General features: G+C 35.9%; 1 protein-coding gene across 1 annotated transcript in view; it reads left to right on the top strand.

Moving 5' to 3' along the window:
- LOC150108790 (unextended protein-like) overlaps positions 1–24,130 on the top strand; it is a 119,642-nt gene that overhangs the window by 72,157 nt on the left and 23,355 nt on the right. The window contains exon 4 of the mRNA XM_090414269.1: positions 8,046–8,189. Within this exon, the coding sequence (XP_090270395.1) occupies positions 8,046–8,189 (144 nt within the window). The remainder of the gene's footprint in view (positions 1–8,045; positions 8,190–24,130) is intronic.

Below are 24,130 nucleotides of genomic sequence, written 5' to 3'. Positions count from 1 at the left end.
TAATGATGAATGTGATCATAATTATGATTACTTGATACTACACTGCCTTTTTTTTTGAGTGAGTATTTGTGAACTTGAGTTTGAAATGTGAATGAATTTGCATTTGTAAATCTTAGTGCAGCATATGGTCCAAAAAATACTGCATGTAAAAGTAAGCACATAAAAAATTTAATTTTTCCACTCAAAAATGAATAATAAGAAATTTTTTTATCATTAAAGATTAAGTTTATAATACTAGTGTGGTATCAAACTGCAGTTGTTTAGTAGCAGAATGCATAAGTTTTTTTTTTTTCAGGGTTACATGTGATTAGCAATCATTATGAATAATTATGGAGACGCACTATCGATTTAACAACTTAATTAAAATAAAATTCGACCTTTATATCAAGGACATAATTGTGAACACCTTTATTACACATGGTGATCAAAATTAAAGTATCCCTGTTTAAGGCTTTGTGGAGCACCACCCAGTGATCCAAATACTGTGAAACTTTGCAGGAATACATTGTGTGTCATGTGGAAATGATATCTGAAAGGGAGTGGGGGAAAAAAAAAAAAAAATTTAATTGGATAACAGCACAATAACTCTTAAGTAGCAAATACAAATTTAAAGTAACAGGACTATTTGAAACAAATAACTGCTAATCTAGTTTTATTAAAATAATAATGTTTTATTTTATTTTAATTTTTTGAAATTTTTTCCCCTCACTATAGCCTGTCCCTTAGTGTGGGGAAAAAATTTCAAAAAATTAGCAGCATGTACCAATGTAGCTTGTGATCCTGTGTATATACAGGATGATCAAAATTAAAATATCCCTGTTTAAGACCTTGTGGAGTGCAATCCAGTGATTCAAATGCTCTCAACTTTGCAGGAATGCATTGTGCATCATGCGGAAGCAATATGTGAGTGGAAGGGGGGGGAAACAGTTTCAAAATTCACGACTAGGGGTGCTGTAAGATATCAAATGCATAGAATTTGCATATCATGCAACTTGGCAGGTGCCAGAGGGTTTAAAATGATGGACACGGGATATTTCCCTTTATTCTATTTGTTAATACTGCACACAGTGACGTAACTAACCTTGAACCAACATGCTTTGCTCATGAAGCTGTACTACCTAAACAATTGCAATACTGTTGCTACACTCTGCAAATTTCATCGCCTAAACAAATGTCGAAGAGATCCACTATCTCCATGTGCTCTGTGATGAATGGATTATTCATTTTGAAGAAATGGGATCGTTGGGAGTTAGACCTGGCAGATGTCGCAAACCAGTCAACTCACAAAAAGTGAAAGTGAATGAAGTTTGCTCAACTTAAACATATCCTTAACACCGTCTTAGCCAACAACTACAACCCCCCCACCCCATTCCAGAAAATATTAAAACCTGTTAACCACAATCCCCTTCCCTCCCCCCCCCCCCTTTCATAACAGAGATTATACTAAATCTATCACCATTCCTTATATCCTAGGCATGTCTGAAAGCTAACAAAAATCCTAAAAAAATATGACCTGACTAACTACCTGTTACAAACCAATAAGAAATTGGCATCCCTTATCTGCTCCACCAAAGACCAGCCACTTCCTCTAGATCTGCTTGGAGTATACCTGGAAGAAGACCAAACAGGCAGGACAGCTAATATCAGAATATCTGAACACAAACACTACATCCGGTTTCACCAGTACAGCCACTCAAGACTTGCTGACCATGCTCTAGATACCCACCAAAGAATATGCTGGAAGAAAGCCACTTTACTATGCCACAGCAAATACGAAAGATTATTCCCGGAATCAGCCTCAGCTCTAAAAAAAACTTCTCAAACCTCAACAAATTTGGGTGCATGAGACTGCCCCAAATTTGAGAAGCTTGCATCCTAAGAACATCAGCCCAACAGCCAAGACAATCAAATTTAGCCAGCTAGGGGACACCATTAGGACTCTAGGACCAACTTCAGTTGTCTTCATCAGCCTCATTTGCTAGTTGTTAGTGCCTGCGTACAGATATAATAGTTTTATGTTCCTAGAAGATGGCAATGTAACATTGCCAAAATACAGGAAGGTGTTGATTAAAGTTTTTTAATTAATATTTTAGCATAAAATATTGCCATTTCCTGAAAAATTTAAAGTCCTTATTGTTCATTGAGATGATGCAAAAATTTGAACTTATGATTAGTTTGAATGCCTAGCAGAATGTTCATTGACTGATATTCAAAATATTGTGGACTCACAAACGCAAGAATTTGGGATAATTTTGAAAAAATAATATATATGTATATATATATATATATATATATTGTAACTATAATGAGAGATAGAGTGTGATACTGAAATTTGGCTATGAAAGCTCATTTGAGAATTTAACTCTGCCTTAATCATGCCATTTATTTAGCAGTTATTGATGCATTTTATAAAAATGTAATACAGAACAAATACATTTAAAAAATAATTTTCATGAGTGAAATTGTATAGTCCTCCTGGGAATTGGGATTTGGAAATGAAATGTCTTGAGTTCCCTGGGAAAAGAAAAATAGCTAGGACTCAGAAACCCTAGTAAATGACTGATCAAATTATCTTCGTAGATTTGTTACAGAAGATCAGCATAAATATTTTCCTTTGCAATGGAACCATCTTCACAAATTAACAGCTGGTTACAATAAATGTTATGGCTCTGCCTATAAAAGGTTAGAAACCTATAGCAATGGTATGATAATCTGAGAAACCTGTTCCAGAGACCAAACATAGCGTGCTCTTAATAGTCCGTTTCTTGTGTCATTTCAATAATTAGCTGCCTGTTATCCAACATCTCATTTTTTTTTTTTTAAATAATTTTATTGTACTGTGATGTTGCTGAAGGTCTTGGTTGTCATCATTTTTTTCTATCTTTAGAAAAACATTTTACTTATTCAGAAATACAAGGCTTGGATGTTGTCATTGCTATAAATATAGTTTTATTATACAATGAAACCTGTGGAGAATTCATGACTAAACAAACACACGTAATAACCACAGTAATAAGTTTTAATAAGTAAATATTTCATCCTAAGCATCTTAGGACATCATCAGTACAGTTAATTCAAACAATACTAGGAATAACATATTGTAAGGATGCATGATTACAATGGAATCCCAATATGCGTGCAGTAGCGTGTTATAGAATTAAATTAAAATATAACTGAAGGGGGAAAAAAATTACATTAAAATAAGATAACATATATAAAGAAATTATTTAACACAATTTTGTATTATTATTATTATTATTATTATTATTATTATTACGGGTATCTCCATGGAGTCAGTAGACTCATCGCGGGAGACCCAAACTAGCAAAACAATATCTGTCATATCTCTTCTTGAATTCATTTACAGATGAAGAGCTCACAACAAAGTCAGGCAATGAATTCCACTCATTCACCACCCTCCAGGCAAAAAACCTTGTTCTGACACCTTTGTTAACCACACTCTTCTTTAATTTCCAGAGATGACCTCTTGTTCTTCCATCACTATCACACAGCTGAAACATTTCCCCTGCATCAATCCTATAAAAACCTTTTAGTAATTTGAATGTTTCTATCATATCCCCTCTTCTTCGCCTATCAGCCAATCTCTGCAATCCACAAGCTCTCAATCTATCAATGTAGGGAGCATTTTTTATATCACTCACCAACTTGGTCACTCTTCTCTGAACCCTCTCCACAGCCTCCTCATCTCCAAGGAATCCAGGTGACCAGACCTGAGCACAGTAATCCAAATGTGGAAGTATCAATGCTTTATAAAGGGGAATAATAACCTCTTTATCTCTGGATGTCAGTGTGTTCCTCAACAACCAAGTAATCCTATGTGCAATCTTGGACACCTTAGCAATGTGTCCTCTGAACTTCATCTCCTTATCTACCAATACCCCTAAGTCCCTAGCCTCATCAATCTCTTGGAGTACCTTTCCATCTATGTAGTACACAGCTGGTAATCTTTTAATCCCAAAATGCAAGATTTTACACTTTTCCACATTGAACTGACATCCATTTTCTTTTGCCCATTTTACCAGCTTATTTAAATCCTCCTGCAAACTTTCAACATCAGCTTGATTTTTTATTGCACTACACAACTTTGCATCATCAGCAAACAACTGAATATCTCCCTTTAAGCCGTTTCCTATATCATTTATATACAAATTAAACAACATTGGCCCAAGCACAGAGCCCTGAGGCACACCACTGGTCACCTGCCTCATTCTGGACTCGGCTCCTCCATACACCACCTTATGGTATCTCTCCCTGAGCCATTCTCCTATCCATATCACCAATTTAATATCCATTCCCATCTGCTCCAATTTGCGTAACAGTGTTCTATGGGGTATCCTGTCAAAAGCCTTAGCAAAATCCAGAAGTACCACTGTGTAGCCAGTTCCTTTGTCCAACTCTGATGTTATTCTATTATGGATAGTTAATAGATTGCTAAGGCAGGATCTACCTTTAACAAAACCATGTTGGCCTCTATAGAGTATCATATCCTGATCCACCCATTCTTGAATTTTGTCTTTAACCAACTTTTCCAATACTTTTACCACTACTCCTGAGATGGTGATTGGTCTGTAATTCAATACTGCAGTTTTAGAGCCACCCTTATGCAAAGGAACCACTTTGCCTAACTTCCACTCCCTAGGGACCATACCAGAGTTCAAACTTAAATTAAATATCCAGGTAAGAGGGGTTGACAATTCATTTGCACATTCACGCAACACCCGAGCTGATATTCCATCTAAGCCTACCGCAGTGTTTGCATTTAAGTTTCGCAATATATTTAATACCTCTGATTCTTTAGCTTCAATTGTCACATTAGGTATTGCTATAGGTATAGAGATATCCTCACTTGGGTGATAGACTTTTGAGAAGTGATCACTCAGTAACTCGACTATTACATCTGATTTTGTCACCTCAATACCATCAGCACCCACTAAGGTTATCCTTCCGAAGTCATTCTTCCTCTTACTTGCCACATAGCGGAAGAACTCTTTGGGATTACCCTTGATCTCTTTGGCTAAGGTCTTCTCATAATCTGATTTAGCTTTTCTTACTATGCTGGTAACCTTCCTAGCTTGAGCCTTGTACTGCTCATGGGTGTCCTGATCGCCCTTCTCCTTGTAAATTCTCCATAACATTTTCTTTTTTTGTAGTTCAAGCTTGATACTACTGCTCATCCATCTAATGCCTGCCTTGTTTGACCTCCTGACCATGGGGACACAATCTGATATTGCTTTCCTCAGATACCCACTGATTTTATCCCAAGCTCTGCTAACATCTTTCCCTTGCAATATGTTCTGCCATGGGATGGCTGCAAGCTCACTCCGAAGCTTGTTATAATTGCCTAACCTGTAGTTTCGTACATACCCCTTCTTAATAGAAAAATCCACAGATTTTGCAACCTCCCAAGTCAATACCACATGATCGCTTTCACCAACTGGAGGTAACGAGGTCACCTTACTTATGCATATAACCTCTGAACCAATAACCAGGTCCAACACTCTCACACCACGTGTCCCTTCAGTTACGTGCTGTTTCAAGTAATTATCTCGTAGCAGATGTATGAACTCCATTTCCTTTTTGCTACGTGATATTTCCTCCTTCCAATTGATATCACCATAATTAAAATCCCCCATAATAATCACTAAGCCTTCACTCATTGCACTAAGTTGCTGATGCATGAATTCAATATCTCCCCCTGTACTCCCTGGCCTATAGCAGCATCCAACTGTATATTTGGTTGCGTTGGTCACTATTTCGCACCAGACTGCCTCAAATGAACTCTCATTCACATGTCTATCATCATGATATACTACTTTCTTTGGCTGCAACACATCAGCTATCATCAACAGTACTCCTCCTCCTGTTCTATCTTCTCTATCCTCCCTGAAAATACTGTACCCATCACATTCAATTCCAGTGACCACATCTTCTGCTGACAGCCAAGTTTCACTAATGCCTACAACTTTTGGTGAGATTTCACTGACTAATGCCAAAAATTCTTCTCTCTTATTTCTAATGCTTCTAGCATTGGTATACAAAAATTGCAGATTCCCTCTAGATGTATCTTGTATGAAAATTTCCCAGCAAGAACGTCATTACAGTTTAGATTTGGTCTGTGAAATAGGGCTTCAGCACTTTCTTTATATAAACTTTCATGTTTATATAAAGATCTATGTAAAAGTTTGGACTTTTCCCATTGGATCCTATGGTTTGAGTTTTCGACACCGTGTTGAGCAAGGCCTGATTTCTGCAGTTTGATAAAACGGATATGGTCTTGATGTTCTGAAATGCGTTTCTGAACAGATCTACCTGTCTGTCCATAGTAAGACAATTTACTGGAGCATGGGACCTCGTACACGCCAGGTAGCATCAAAGGGGAGAGTTTATCTTTAGGAGAAGGTAGCAAGTTATAGATCTGGTTGATAGGTTTGTAGGTAGCAGCAAGTTTGTATTTCTGTATTTCTTCATAATTTTGGAGTGTGACTGATGATTTTTTGAGTTGTTTTAAGATTGTATCCATTTAGTATAGCTGTATTTTTGATTATTTCCATCTCAAAAATTTGGCATCATTAAATCATTAGTAACCAGAGCACTCAGATTCTGCTCCTCCGAAGAATCTCTAAACCAAGAATTGGAAATAATCAAAATTACAGCCATACTAAATAGATACAATCCTAAAACAACTAAAAAAATTATCAGTCACTTCCCCACACATCAACCTAGACGAGAACAAGCCCATAAGATTCCCATACCTTATGTCAAAGGCATCTCCGAACGTCTTTCAAAAATTATGAATAAATACAAACTTGTTACCTTCTCCTAAAGATAAATTCTCACCTTTGATGCTACCTGGCGTGTACGAAGTTCTATGCTCTGGTAAATTGTCTTACTATGGACAGACAGGTAGATCTGTTCAGAAACGCATTTCGAAACATCAAGACCATATTCGTCTTATCAAACCGCAGAAATCAGGCCTCGCTCAACATGGTGTCGAAAACCCAAACCATAGGATCCATTGGGAAAAGTCCAAACTTTTACATAGATCTTTATATAAACATGAACGTTTATATAAAGAAAGTGCTGAAACCTTACTTCACAGACCAAATCTGAACCGTAATGACGTTCTTGCTATTCCTCAAGTATGGGAAATTGTCATACAAAATTGTGTTAAATAATTTCTTTATATATGTTCTTATGTATTCAAGATACCGAGTAATTTTATATAAATACACTTGGTTTTTAATCCTATTTCCGAAGTGAGCAAATGGACAAGTAAGTCAAGTTTGCACCTGCATGTAGTGCAAGTCTGGGGCAACTCAGGGTAGTGCCACTCTAGTCAACTCGTGGTAAAGGTGGATTAAGATCTGATCACTTTCCTTAGTATTTTTCCCTTAATGTAAAGTTTTAATGTATTTTAATTTAATTCTATAACATGCTACTGCACGCATACTGGGATTCCATTGTAATCATGTGCCCTAACTGTATGTTATTCTTAGTATTGTTTGAATTAACTGTACTGATGATGTCCTAAAATACTTAGGATGAAATATTTACTTATTAAAACTTATTACTGTGGTTATGTGGTTATTATGTATGTTTGTTTAGTCATAAATGTAGTTTAATGTTTCAGTAATTGCTGAACTTTCCCAAGGGTCACTAAAATTTGTTGATTGTTATTCCCAGCTATTGCCACTTATTTCTGTGGCCTGCCCACTGAGAATCCTCTTCCATTTTCATTCCATCTGCTATTCACCTCTGACTATTGTCTATACAAGGAACTAATGTGCTACATCTTCTGAAACAGCTTTTTTTTTTAATCCCAAGTTTCCATTATAAGATTACCTGCATTGATCACAGTACACATAGTATAAAGGCAGAATAATTTTTACCAGAGAAGCAGTTGCTAGAAATTATGTGTAACATGCTAAAACCAAATCTGTTTTTACCAGTGTAGCAGAATTCTTAGAGCAGTTTCTACTTTTATATATTATTTGTGTGACATATTTATATTTCTACTTTATTAGCTGATAATCGCCGCAAACAAAGAAGAAAAGAGGCCCAAGTAAAGCAAGATTTTTCTGATTTTGCTAAAGTAGGTGGCGGCCATCAGGGAAAGAATTTTATTTCTCCTCAGCTGGCTTTAGCAACATTCCAATACCTTTCTACTAGTATGTTTTATTTTTATATGAATTATTTTTATTGCTAGGTGATGCTTGTTTTGCATAAAATTTATTGCCATTTTTATTTCTTTATTTTGACTATTGATTATTTTTAGAAATTTTTACAAATGATTACTGATATTTATGATGCTCAACAGTACTGTGGTGTGATTCAAGATTTTATATTGTTCAACTTATATTTAGATACAGTAATTTAAAAAAGATTATTTTTCCGACAAATGCTCTCACTCACTCTCTCTCTCACACGCACACACAGAGAGTAGGATTTTTCTTCAGGAAGCAAATTTGTGAAACAAAAAACCATCTTTACATGATCATGTTCTTACACGATACACTGGCCAGTATCATGTAAGAACAAAAGAAACTAAGGTTTATTTTGTAATTTGAAACAGCCAGTGTGTATACACAAATAAATTTAACTCCTTTACTGATAGATTACAATTCATTATTGAATGTGAGACAAAAAATTTTTTGCCTTTTAAATTTGACTGTAAAAAGATCAAGTCATTATATGAATGCAAAATTATACAACAAAGTCTGAAATGATTATTATTATTATTATTAAGAGAGGCCTCCAGGGAGTCAGGGGCTCATGAATGGAGGCCACACACCAGCTGTCATACTTGTTCTTGAATTCATTCACACTGCTTGCACACACAACATCCAATGGCAATCCATTCCAATCATGCACCACTCTATGAGAGATAAATCTTGTTCTTATCCCTTTCTTCACCACATTCATTCTCAGCTTCCGGATGCCTTCTCATCCTTCAACTGAAATCCTGTATGATTCTTTAAGAAGTTTGAAAGTGGCAATCATATCACCTCTCTTTTCCCTATTTGCTAGCATCTGCAGTCTACAAATTCTTAATCTGTCTTCATAATTAGTATTCTACATTACTGATAGTATATAGGCAAAAAGACATACATATCTTTACATGTCAAAGTTTGTTTCAGCATTGCAATTAAACTCTGAGTTGATCGTTGCTATATGGTCCTTGAAATTCAATTCCTATGTACTAAAACTTCAAGATCCCTAGCCTGATCAGTTTCTTCTAACATAATCCCATGCTGCAGAATCCAGCATATTCATCAGTTGGTCATAATTTGCTACTTTGAAGTTCAGTATGTAATCATTTCTGAATACAGGTATAATATTCATAAACTTAGCCACTTCCCAAGTGAGTACTGCATGATCACTGGCACAATATAATATGACATTGGATATCTAATCTAACTGAAGTGCATGACTTTACATTTACTAATATTAAACTCAGTTTTCCAATGCCCTCAATTCCCACCTAAGTATTCTGCAACTACTGCAGATCAACCACATTCCTGATTACCCTGCCTATCTTTGCATCATCAGCAAACAGCTGTATGTCACCTGTCAAATCCTTCCCAATGTCTCTAATGTACATATTAAATAACAAAGGGCAAGGACTCATACTTGTGATACTCCAATGGTTACCTTAAATCTTGCAGACTCACATCCTCCATATACCACTTTCAGTCAGCCATCCTCTTATCTACATTAATATTTTATAATATAGACCCATATTCTCTAATTTATGCAGCAGTCTTCCATGCTATATTCTGTCAAAAGCCTTAGGAAAATCCAAAGGTATCATGGTGTGTATCCATTCGCCTTGTCTAACTAAATGGTAATATTATTACAGAATGTGAGCAAGTTGCTAAAACATGACCTTCTCTTAGTAAATCCGTGATTTCACAGAGATTCTCCGTGAAACCATTTCTGAATATGAACCCTAACCAACTTTTTGAAAATCTTCACCATCGCTTCAGAAATACTAATAGGTCAGTGGTTGGATACATCAGTTTTTGCACCACCCTAGTGCAGTGGGATTACCATACCTTCTTTCCACCCCTGTAGAATCTTCCCTGTTCTGAGACTCAATTTATATATCCTGGTCAAAATAGTCAGTTCAGCTGAACACTCTTAGCATCCATGTTGATATCCAAGCATATTCCTATTGCTGAATTCTTGTTTAGTTTGCAACAGCTCTAATACCTCCTCCTCATATACCTGAGTTTCTTCATTCATTCATTGAAGAGGCAGCAGTGAGTGCAATGTTGCATACACAAGGTTGATAGCTTTTTATCAAAATGGGCACTCATTTGTTGAACAACCTCTACTACATATGTCACCCTTACACTATCTGCATTCAGGAGAATAATTCTTTCATATTCATTCTTTTGTTTACTTTCATCATATCGATAAAAAATTTTTGGGGTTGTCTTTAGCTTGTAGAGCCAGTTTCTTCTCGTACTCAGATTTAGCTCTCTGTACAACAGTTGTGACTCTTCTGGCCTGCTGCTTATAATTTTCATAATAGACATCATCCTTTCCTTGCAAATCTTATGCATAATAAAATTACACATCCATTTGACTCCTACCCTGTTTATTTTTTGAACTCTCGGGACACATTCTGATATTGCATCATTTAAGTATTTTTTTGAGCACTGCCTATGCACTGTCAATATCTTTCTCATTCGATAACTGATACCATGCTGCAGAATCCAGCATACTCATCAGTTGGTCATAATTTGCTGCTTTGTAGTTCACTATGTAATCATTTTTGAATATAATATTCATAAACTTAGCCACTTCCCAAGTGAGTACTGCATGGTCACTTTCACTAACTGGAGGCAGAATAATCACATCTTTAACTGAAATCTCCTCTGACACTATAATCAAATCTAACACTGTATGACCTTAATTTCCTTCTGTTATATGCTGACTGAGGAAGTTGTCTCTCAACAGCTCAATAAATTCAGTTTCAGTCTTCTCATGAGATTTTACTTTTACCCAATCAATGTTTAAACTGCTGCATTATGATTACTCTTTTTGCACCCATCGTCTTTAATTAGTGATGCATTTCTTCATCACTAGCAACCAATCCATCACGGCTTTAACAACACTACAATATTCATTTGATCTTGTTAGATTCCACCTCACACCAGATGGCTTCAAACTTGCTGCACATGAAATACTATTACTGGTATTACAATCGTAGGGCTTAACACTCAACACTCACTGGATTCAAGTCATTCAATATATGATTAGCAGCACTTCTATCCTGTCTGTCCTTCCTAAAAATACTGTACCCTTTACACTCACCAGTAGTATGTCTGATTCTGATAGCCAGGTCTCACTAATGACTACAATCTGAGGTCCCACTATATTGACCAAGGCAACAAACTCTACCCTTTGATTCTTATACTCCTAGCATTCCTGTACAGACATAATAAGCTACCTGCATGTTCTTTTGTATATTCTTGTCTGTAGTCTGCGTGACAGTTGGATAACTTGCAAATTGCTGTTCTTCTCTAGTGCCTTATACATGTAGACACCATTGCACACATTTGATGCATCCAAATCAAATGAATACGAAGTTGCAATCATTCTCTCCTTGTAATCGTTTCCATGATAATGCCATCCCATCAGTAACACAGTTACATAATATTGTTGCTCTTACATTCATATTCTCACTATTCCTCCCATTATAATTTAGTTTTCCTGACTGTTTGTGTTAGGTCTCATATCAGTTACTAGTTTTTTAAGACTCCTGATACTAAACACATTCAAGTGTAGGCTGTGCCTCTCATACAAATCCACACTTCCAAAAACTCCCATCCATTACTTTTACACTGCCTGTGTATCGAATAATTTGTCATCATAACCCTTATTCTTAATTCATTTTTATCATATCATGGTAATATACTTATGATTTTCAATTTCTCATTCTTCACCCTATTGGAAATACTAAATACTGGAAATTAAATTACTCTTATAATTTTCTTCACCTAATTCTTATCATATTACCCCGACTATTTATAAAGATTGGCCATCGAATGTATCTTCAAACATTCTAATTACAAAATTGTCTTTACCACAAGTAAAGACAATTTACTTGTGGTAAAGTAAAATTTACTTGTGTTTTAGTAAAAAATTACAAATTTTACTAAAACACAACACTACTATAGCACCATGGGAGGTATTATTATGTCAACAATGCTCTTTACAAATTTAACTGTCATCTCAGATATAATACTAGCTACATTAGATCAGCATTAGTTCTTTCAGATAACATTAAATTGAACATTTACTGTGGTTGGAGTATCCCACATCCACCACTTATAAGAGACTATAATATAGAAAGAACAAAATGCTGATAACATCAACAAAAATACCATCATCATCAATTTCTTGATATGTTCCCTCAAGGAGGGGGTACAGGATGCTAAGACACATATTTACACACAGTAATTTAAAAGTTGCTTAAACTCTTCGAGATGTTAAGAGCAATGGCACAGGTTTCTCCAAACCTTTCTTTAAAATGGATCCAGAGGTGTATGATGTAGGCCAGATCGCCTTTGGATCTATCCTTTCCTTTAGTGTTACACAGTGATCAGCATTCATTTTAGACAAATGAATGCTGATCATCCTGTACCCCCTCAAGGAGGGGGTACAGGATGCTAAGACACATATTTACACACAGTAATTTAAAAGTTGCTTAAACTCTTCGAGATGTTAAGAGCAATGGCACAGGTTTCTCCAAACCTTTCTTTAAAATGGATCCAGAGGTGTATGATGTAGGCCAGATCGCCTTTGGATCTATCCTTTCCTTTAGTGTTACACAGTGATCAGCATTCATTTTAGACAAATTATAGACTCTACAATTGTGTTATAAATAATAATTTTTAATTTCCCAATGTTTCGACCTTCATATTAAGGTCATCATCTGGAGCATACACATATATTTACAGACAAGCTAAATTATTTCACACAGTATGCTAAAGAGACAATGATTTGATCAACAGTTATTCTAGTAGCATGACCTCTAGTGAAAATAAAATTAAAATAAATAAATGAAATAAAATAAAATAACTACATCAAAGCTATATTTTATTTAAGACAACATCAGAGAAACATTCTTTCATATAGATTGTTTTGATTTTTTAACGATACTTGTGACATAATGATTAGAAATAAATACACATCAGCACAAGAATAATGTTTAATTTGCCAGATATTTCGGTCTGAATATTACAGACCATCTTCGGTGGCTACATAGGAATAGTTTTAAAAAAACAAAGTGGAATACGAACAATTGATCATTCATACATAGAACGAGCCGTGTGATGTCATATCGCTAAGTATTAGAAGAATAAACATTTAAAAAAAATAATAATTAAAGATATTAATTCAGAAATTCATATAATGATCTTAAATAACATTAGACTGATTAAAAAAAAATTAATGTGTTATCCTGATTAAACTTTTCCAAATTTTCGATATAGATATACAGTCATTACGATTTAAGTTAGGACATTGAAGTAAGGCCTCTACACTTTCTTTAAATAAACGTTCAAATTTGTAGTGACATCTGTGTAGGAGGAGAGTCTTGAACCAAAGGATGTTGTGGTTTGTTTCTAATCCATGGTGAGCTAATCCAGATTTCTCAGGTTTGTTGTGTTGAATTGATGACTGATGCTCTTGAATTCTTTTTTCTATGGAACGTCCAGTTTGTCCAAAGTAAGAAAGATTACAATTACAAGGAACTTGATACACACCAGGTAGAGATAAGGTTGAGCGTTTATCTTTAGATGAAGGAAAATGGGTGGATAATTTGTTAATAGGTGTATAAGTGGCTGTTAGATCATATTTCTTTAGAATTCTGGAAATTGGTTCATTAATCCTGGAAATGTAAGGAATTGGAACTCGATGTATTGAATCTTGGTTGTTCTGTGTTGGTTTGTAAGAATCGAAAAGATGTTGTATACCCTTTTCGAAGAAGCCATTTAGTTTCATGTGATGTTTGATAGTCGAAAGTTCCTTTTGTAATAGATGAGAAGTTGAACAGTTAGTTTTGGCTCGTCGGATTAAACATTTTATGAACCCTTTTTTTTTGACAAGGGTGATGAGCAGATTCTTTGAGAATATAACGACCTGTGAAAGTTGGTTTTCTGTAAACTGTTGTAGTAAGAATACCAGGAGGTGAACGGATGAGAAGGACATCTAAAAAGGATAACTTGTTGTCTTTTTCAATTTCCATGGTAAACTATACGAGGATGTAAGGAATTGATATTGCTTAAAAAAGAAGGTAAGGAGTCTCTGCAGTGAGGCCATACAGCAAAGATGTCGTCTATATATCTAACCCGAAAGGATGGTTGAGGGAATATAGATGAGAACAGGACTTCTTCTAGATGTTCTAAATACAAGTTTGCAAGAGCAGGAGAGAGAGTGGACTTCCCATAGCTGTTCCTTCCACTTGGTTGTAAAATTTATTTTGACATAAGAAATATCCAGAGTGCATTACGAAATCAAATAGCTTTATAATATCTTGTAGGAAGATGTCAGCTAGTAATTCCAAAGTCTCTTTGAGAGGTACATTCGTATATAAAGATTCTATATCAAAGGCAACCATAAGATCTATAGGTTGTAAAGAGAAGTTTTTCAAAAAAGAGTGTTAGTTGCCAATGTGTGACTTCAATAATTTAGATAGATATTTGGCTATACGATAGGTAGGAGAATCAATACAATCCACTATAGGGCAAAGAGGAATATTTGTCTTATGTATTTTTGGTAGACCATAAAACCTGAGTGGTTTTATGGTCTACCAAAATGAGTTTTTTGTCTTTCAATAGTGTCTACATCTAAACTTATGACTTCATCTAGAAGGGAATTTTATTTCTTCATTTGTCTGTTGGTTGGATTGTAATTGAGTTCCTGGTATGTTAAGTGATCTCAAAGTAAAAGGGAAAGTTTTCTTCTATAGTTTGAAGAGTCCATAATTACTATTGCTTTTCCCTTGTCAGCTTTGGTAATGATGAGGCGACTGTTGTTTCTTAAGGAATGTATAGCTTTGTTTTCAGAAGGAGATATGTTTGAAGGAGGAAGCTTGGCTTTAAGTAGCGAAGAAGCAACTTTTATATGGAGAGCTAATGCTCTCCATCTAAAAGTTGGAGGAGATAGCAAACTATCAGTAACTCAAGGTAAGTTACGAGCGAGGATCATCTTTTTAAAAAAATGCCGCGACAACAAGATAATTCCTGATTTCACTATGATTAAAGAAACCATTAAATCTCCTGGAGCTCATAATATTTACAGGAACACTAGTTTATCTTTAATCCGTAATACACTCAAAGCAGCTAAACATGATCTGGCTATTAACATTCAGCTAGTTTCTGATCTCTGTATCTATATCTCCACAAACTTAGAACCACATCTTTCAAACATAGTTCTGGATGTAGCTAAATGCTCTTTACAACGTTCTTATAAAAAACAGAATCGACATCTAAACCACAAATATGATGTTCTTGTTTCTAAACAAATCAAGCCTTTCCAAGTTCCAGATAATTGGATCGTCAACGTATCCGGTCGGCCTTTAACCGATAATGAAACACTCATCCTCTCAAAAGGACATGATTTCTCTATTGTCCCTAAAAAGATTCCATATCTCGATTTTCTAGTTAATATCGAATGGAACCTCATCTTTGCTGTATGACCTCACTACAGAGACTCCTTACCTTCCTTTTAAGTAGTATCAATTCCTTACATCTTTGTATAAAGTTTACCATGGAAATTGAAAAAGACAACAAGTTATCCTTTTTAGACGTCCTTCTCATCCGTTCACCTTCTTGTATTCTTACTACAACAGTTTACAGAAAACCAACTTTCACAGGTCGTTATATTCTCAAAGAATCTGCTCATCACCCTTGTCAAAAAACAGGAGTTATAAAATGTTTAATCCGACGAGCCAAAACTAACTGTTCAACTTCTCATTTATTACAAAAGGAACTTTCGACTATCAAACATCACATGAAACTAAATGGCCTCTCCGAAAACAGTACACAACATCTTTTCGATTCTTATAAACCAACACAGAACAACCAAGATTCAATACGCCGAGTTCCAATTCCTTACATTTCCAAGATTTCGGAACCAATTTCTAGAATTCTAAAGAAATATGATCTAACAGCCACTTATACACCTATTAACAAATTATCCACCCATTTTCCTTCATCTAAAGATAAACGCTCAACCTTATCTCTACCTGGTGTGTATCAAGTTCCTTGTAATTGTAATCTTTCTTACTTTGGACAAACTGGACGTTCCATGGAAAAAAAGAATTCAAGAGCATCAGTCATCAATTCAACACAACAAACCTGAGAAATCTGGATTAGCTCAGCATGGATTAGAAACAAACCGCAACATCCTTTGGTCCAAGACTCTCCTCCTACACAGATGCCACTACAAATTTGAACGTTTATTTAAAGAAAGTGTAGAGGCCTTATTTCAACATCCTAACTTAAATCGTAATGACTGTATATCTATATCAAAAATTTGGGAAAGTTTAACACATTAAATTATAACAGGATAACACATTATATTATTATTATTATTTTTTTTTAAATTTTTATTTATTTATTTTTTTTATCAGTCTAATGTTATTTAAGATCATTATATGAATTTCTGAATTAATATCTTTAATTATTATTATTATTTTAAATGTTTACTCTTCTAATACTTAGCGATATGACATCACGCGGCTCATTTTATGTATGAATGATCAATTGTTTGTATTCCACTTTGGTTTTTAAAAACTATTCCTATGTAGCCACTGAAGATGGTCTGTAATATTCAGACCGAAATATTTGGCAAATTAAACATTATTCTTATGCTGACGTGTATATATTTCTAATATAGATTGTTTTATTATAGTAAAAATGATGTCATTTTTACTATACATGTCAATTGTTATATTAGATTTAAGATCCTCGATTATCTATGGCCTATTTATAATTCACTCTTAGGGAGAAAGGTTAAAGGTTAAGTTATATATGCTTTCCATATTCTTGGGATTTTTAGACTCTCATTATTGTTAAGATTAGGGTGGTTGATAAGAATCTCACAGGCCTCCTTAAATTTATGTTCATACCATCTTGGTGTGATATAAATAATAGGTGCTTTCCAGTCAATTCTATATAAAGTATTCAGCGCATGATCAGAAAGGCCAGCTTGACTGTAGTTATTATATTTAATGTGTTATGTTTCTTTCTTCTGATGGGAATTGTGCATCCTGTTTCCCCTATATAGGGCAAATTACAGGAGCAGTGAATACAGTATATTCCACAGTGGGCCAGTGGAGGGAGTGGATCCTTCGATAAGTTGAGTAAGTTCTTTAATTTTGCAGGAGGTTTAAAGGTGGCTTTAAGGTTATATTTCTGTAATATTCTGTTTATTTGATATCCCTTCAATGTGTGGAATGGTTATTTTATTGTAATCTAGTTTATTTTTTGTTTTTAAGTGAGGTCTTGTGAAGAATTTTGTTGATAGTATTTTGGCTGTAGCCATCTTTTAGGAAGGCATTGCTGATAACGTTTAATTCGTCTTTAAGTTCTTGTTCATTGGAGCAAATCTTCAAAGCCTTGTTTTATAGTGTAGATTATTGCTGAACTTCATACCAACTCTATTACAACAATTATTCAATTTAGTCAGGGAATCTTGCAGACTTGTACCAGATTTATTTAGAAGTTTAACATCATCCACATAAAGTAAAGAGCTGAGATTAACATCTCCAATTTTGATATTAGGTTTAATACCACTTACCTTCATAATGCGATCCATATAGATAATAAATAACAGAGGGGATAATGTAGGTCCATGTCTGACACCAGAGTTAACATAATACCATCTTCCTGTACTTCCTACAATTCTAACTGCTGACTTACAACTCAAATAAAAACTAAGTATTGCTTGATATAATGCCCCATTGACACCATACAACTGTAGTGTTTTGAATATCTTTTCTCCTGGCATTTTGTCATATGCCTTTTCCTTATCTACAAAACATAAATATAGAACTTTGTTATATTCCCATGATTTCTGAATTATTTGTCATAAAGTGAAAATCTGATCCTGAAAGCCTCTATTTGGCCTGAATCCAGCTTCTCTTCCCAATCCTTCTCAACCATTTCTCAAGTATACTTGCATAAAATCTTACCAGGAACATTCAGTACTATGGAAATACCTCTTTAATTCTCACATTCAGTTTTATTTCCCTGTTTGTATATGAGTACTATGAGAGCTCTACTCCAATCATCTGGATTTTGTCCCTCTGTCCATTGTTAGATCTGAATAAGGACTTTTCGTCAAAAGGATCATTCATTCAAGATTTAACAAGAATACAATAATAACCAAGAAATACTTGTACTGTTAGTAAAGAAACAAATTGTTAATAGAGAACATAATTGAATTACCTTAAAATGAAGTACAAAAAAAAAGAAGTAATTTGTCTGTCTAGATAGAAATATTGTTGTTTGAAAACACTAGTAAGAAAAAATACTCTATGCAAAATGTATGTCAATGCAAACAAAGGTCCAAAGGTTGCGTGCGAGTTGCCCACGATAAGCGTAACGCCCGAAGCGAAGGCATTCGCAGAAAGCGAATTGAACTCACGTTCCCTGAAAAGAGCGCTCTTGAGGAGGAGTGGTGACTGAACAACTTAAGGACCAGTAGGAAGGCTCCATGAGAAAACTTCTGCAACGAAAAAGAGGGCACAACAAGGGGATAATAAATGTGGTTTCACGCAGGTTTCAACCCCGTTTTTTTCTGTTCCTTTTTTCTTTTGGACCCACGATGTTGACCAGCGGAAGGGAATTCTGCGACTTCGGACGGCGTTTCTTCCCATTGATGACTGGCGAGTATCAGGCAAGCTGTAGGAAAGATGACGGCGTCCACCGACTCGGGCCATCGGTAGAAGTGCTACCGGAATGAGACAACGGAAAGTTCCTCCAGGGAGACGGTCAGTCTGACGATAGTGACCAGTGAGATGAGCGTTTGCCCAGCAGAGTACAGAAAATGGTTGTACAGGTCGAGCTAAGTGACCTCCACATGGATGCAACCCACTGAAGCAGTAAAATATCTAACAACAAAGGACAGATAAAGGGGACATGGTAACCTCATGCGGCAGTGGTAATGTACAGAATTCTCTTATTTTATTAACAATTAGCATTAGGATGAATCAATTTCTAGTTGGAAGAAAAATGGACAGTTGCCTAGAGAACCTTTTGAATGATTTATATGCATTGTAACTTGTTAGCTCGATTGGACTGGTAATCAGAGGACTTAAGTTCTTGTGTGAGACCTAATTAACGTGGTGGGGTCTGTGTAAGCTTTTGAAGTTAAAATTGTAAACTTGTATTTTCCCATGCTAAGTGTGTTTTAATTGACCAGAGGATATGAGTTATATGTTCATTAACTAGAGTGTTCATTTATGATTGTCAGTTGATTTAGTATAGGTATTGTGATAAGCTTTTGATATGTTTAAATCTAATTGTAAACTCATTAGATCTTTAATAAACATGTTTTACTATGTAAGCCTGAGTTTTTCTTGAGCATGAGACTAATTTACCACTCATAAAAGTTTGAACCTATGCATAAGGGGAAGGTATAGATAATTAGAAAGGATAGGGCCATGGCTGCAAACTGAGATCTCTATAGATGCTATATATATTTAATGAATTTAGGTAGCTGTTAGAATTCTGGGAAATTTTCTCTGAGCAAGAATTCTTCTGTCCTAGGATTCTGACTGGCTCAGCTGGGAGAAACAAATTTGTCAGAATTCGAAAAGGAGATGGCCCCAGAGAGAGAGAGACTGGAGATCTCATTCTTAATTGGCACAAGAGGAGATAATAGTAACATAGATTTAAAGAAAAACCACGACGTAACACCATGCCTGCAGAACTATGCAGTGCAGCCACTGTGAGACTTTTATACCTCCATACTTGACATTTCTGGTCGAATATCATCTACTCCAGCTGCCTTTCCACATTTCAAGCTCTTGATGGCTTTTCTACTTCAAATATGGATATGTATTCCTGATTGCATGTCTTTTGAGTGTTTTTTACCACTGTGCTGTCATCACTGCTTGTTTCATTTAGTAATTTTTCAAAGTAATTACTCCATTCATCAGAGATATCTTTTTCTCTCAGTTTTATTTCCCTTTTTGTATATGGATACTATAAGAGCTCTACTTCAATAATCTGGAATTCTTCCAGATGATTGGAGTAGATATCAAGGATATCTTTTTCTCCAGTCTTCATATATATATGTTTTCTTCAGGATTTGCCAGTGAATCTCCAAGTAAATGACGTTACTCCATGTAGAATGCTGTGTAAGAGATTATTTTTAGGGCATATTTAAAAGACATCTACAGTGTACTGGAGTGTACAGAGGATTTGAAATTTGAAGCGACCAGCATTTACTCTCGAGCACAATAAAATTGAATTTCATATTGAAAAGAAGAACATGTAAGAAAGTTTTAAAGCGAATAAAACTTGAGCAGTGCTCAGACGTGAACTGTAGACTAAAATACAATAACTGAATTTCCAAGGTTTGGTTCTTTTTTTCAAAGTGTTTAATTTTTTGGTTCAATTATGTTTTTGTATTTCAGTCTACAGTTCACCTCTGAAAGCAATAAATACAAAACACAATGAAAAATGAAAAGTCGGTCCTTGTTGAGGATCTAAATAGCAGAATAGGAAATGATTGTCAGACATACAAAAATTTGGAAAGGCTGTGGGAGCAGACCAGATACCTCGGGAAGTGTGGAAAAGTTTGGGCAGTGAGGGCGTGGATATGTTATGGGATCTGATGTGTAAAATAGCCCAACAGGAAAAGATACCAGAGGAATGGAGCGAAAGTATTCTCGTCCCAATCTACAAAGGAAGAGGAGATGTTCAAGACTGTGGCAACTATAGAGGGATCAAGCTGATGTCACACACATTGAAGATATGGGAAAGAGTAATTGAAGGAAGGATACTGCTGGAAACGAAAATTGGTGAGGAGCAGTTTGGATTTATGCCAGGAAGAGGGACAACGGATACGATATTTGCAGTAAGGCGATTGATGGAGAAATATAGAGAGATGCAAGTGGATCTGCACATGGTGTTTATAGACCTGGAAGAGGCATACGACAGAGTGGCCAGGCAGGAGGTATGGAGGTGTATGAGGAAGAAGGGGGGGGGTCGGAGAAGTACATGAGGCTGGTGAAGGAGATGTATGAGGGAACAGAAACTCAGGTCAGGTCTAGTGTCGGCATGACAGAAGGGGTTCCCTATTGTCGTAGGGCTACACCAAGGGTCAGCTCTGAGTCCCTACCTCTTTGACCTGGTCATGGATGTACTAGTGGAGGATGTCAAGAAGGAGGCACCATGGAGCATGCTGTTTGCTGATGACATTGTTCTATGCGAATCATCCCGAGAGAAGCTTGAAAATACCCTGGAAGAGTGGAGAAAGGCATTGGAGAAGAGCGGCATGAGAATTAACCCGGTGAAGACTGAATATATGTCAAGGGGAGTGACGAGGATATCGTCATACGACTCCAGGGTGAAAGGCTAATTTCAGGGAAGAAATTCAAGTACCTTGGGTCGGTTGTCGAGAGGAATGGTGACCTGGATGAGGAAATACAGCACCGAATAACATGCAGTTGGATGAATTGGAGGAAGATGAGCGGGGTCCTGTGCGACAAGAGAGTGAGTTGTAAGAGGAAAGGAAAGCTCTATAAGATGGTGGTGAGGCCGGCGATGCTCCATGGTGCGGAGACGTGGCCTATAACCAAGGCACAGGAGAGGAAGATGGAGGTAGCGGAGATGCGGATGTTTAGATGGATGAGTGGTGTGACAAAGAAGGACAGGATAAGGAATGACTACATCAGAGGGACGGTTAAGGTGGGACCAATTGGCAAGAAGATACAAGAAAGTAGGCTGAGGTGGTTTGGACATGTTGAGAGGAAGGGTGAGGAGTATGTTGGTAAATGAGTGGAGTATATGGAGTTGGAGGGAAGGAGGAAAAGAGGCAGGCCCAAGCTCAGGTGGAGGGATAAGATGACAGAGGATCTTAGGGAGAAAGGATGGAGTCTGAAGGATGCTCTGGACCTGAGAACTTGGAAGAGGAAGGTTAAAGATTGGTGCGCCGACCCCGTTTAACATGGGATAAGGCAGAGTGAAAGAAGAAGAAGATATATATATTACTTAGTTTTAACACTTTTACAAATTTTAACACGTTTGGTTGAATTTTATTGCTGCCTTGGGAAATCGAACTCACACATATCTAATTAATAACAATAGTTTTTAGTTAGATACTGTGTTTGCCCATGCAACATATGGTTTTATTTCAGTCTATACAGCACAGTTTCTGTATGAGGTGACATGTGATTCAAAATTAGTGTTTTTATCCCAGCTGTCTCTAATTGCACTATTTGTTGAGAAATATATTACACAGACTCCTCATACCTTATTCACTGGCATAATAAAAGTACTTGTTTTTATTGACTCTGCAGTACAGTGGCTGTTAGGGAGGGGTGTTGTTTACCACTGCAAGCGAGTTACTATCTCCCCACATGAACTTGTTTAAGCTTTTTTCATGTGTGAAGTATATGCGAAACTTTTATTGGTAACAGAAAACTAGCTCGGATGACAGTGATAATATAAAACGAGTTTTGATATGTATATAAAGTCATATCAACAGTCCCTGATTATGAAGCGTGATGAAAGGGACAGGAAGATATGGAGCTTCCCTGGAGAGCATTCGAAGTAAATATAATTAACCACTGCTTTGAAATGAAACATATGAATAAGCAATATTTCCTAATATTCATTAAGCACCGAAATACGCAGGAAGCAAAGTTTGTGAACCACCACCAATGTGTGAATTTTTCCATTAAAATATAAAAAATAACAAAAAAGAAATAATAAATAATAAAAGTTAAATACGTTTCTTTTAAAATAAAAAAAATCTACTTAGTCTTGAAACATTTTAAATTTGTTTTCATTATTTCATGCCCCCCCCTCAACAAAACCTACGGCCCCCTTGGGGCCGTGGCCCACAGTTTGGGAAGCGCTGGTCTAGGGGAGATTGTTGAGAGAATTTCTTTTTCAAGTTTTTCCATGAAAAGGTCTGCACAAGATGGTGATAGCAGACTTCCCATTGCTAGGCCTTCTATGTTATGATGTTATTAACCTTGAAGAAATTAGACTGAAGGTAGTGTTTAAACATCTGTGTGATGTCTAGAGGAAAGGGGTCTCGAATGATGTTTATTACCTCTTCTAGTGGTACGTTGGTGTAGAGGGACACATTATCCAGACTGGCTAGTATGTCTTGGTTCAATCTTAATGGCTGGAGTTTATTTACAAAATGCTGACTATTCTTGATATGGGATTTTGTTGATCTTATTTTGTTATTTAATAAGTTTACAAGATGCTTAGCCAAAAGGTAAGTTGGTGATGATCTCCCATCAATGGTTGGATGGAGAGGTATATCCTTTTTATGCATTTTAGGTGTCCCATATAGTCTGGGAGTAATGGGATGTGAGGATTTTATTCTTCTCTTTACCTCTTCTGGCCATATGTTGCAATTACGGATTAGTTGGTTTGTTTCATTGTGATTTTTTATGGTGGGATCTTTGTCTAGGATCTTATAGGTAGAGTTGTCTGATAGTAATACGTTTAATATATCATAATAGTCTTTAGAGTTAAGGATGACTGTTGAATTTCCCTTATCAGCCTTGGTAATGATGATATCTTTGTTTTTCTTTAAGTTAAGGATTGCCTTTCTATCATAAGGAGACATGTTGAGAATAGATTGTTTAGCTTTGGCTAGGATTATGATACTTTTGAATCTAATAGTTTTGGCTGCAATTTGTGGTAGTGGCCTTTTTATAGGCCATTTGCAATTCTACACCTAAAATCCATTTTAGGAATGTGCTTTGGTGTAATTGCAAAGTTAATGTCGGATTCATTTTTTGTCAGATATGATTCGACAAATTGAAAATCACTTTGTCATCCGGAGGTTGTTCTGTGTCCGATATTTTTTCTCGTAAAGTTCATTGAATTTCTTTGTT

This window comes from Typopeltis vanoorti, chromosome 2 (genome assembly GCF_054136105.1).
Source record: "Typopeltis vanoorti isolate ZY-2024b chromosome 2, IOZ_Tvanoo_1.0, whole genome shotgun sequence".
NCBI classification, from domain to species: domain Eukaryota; kingdom Metazoa; phylum Arthropoda; class Arachnida; order Uropygi; family Thelyphonidae; genus Typopeltis; species Typopeltis vanoorti.
The sequence above is the reverse complement of the archived record's forward strand: the minus strand, read 5'-3'. Positions and strand labels throughout refer to the sequence as shown.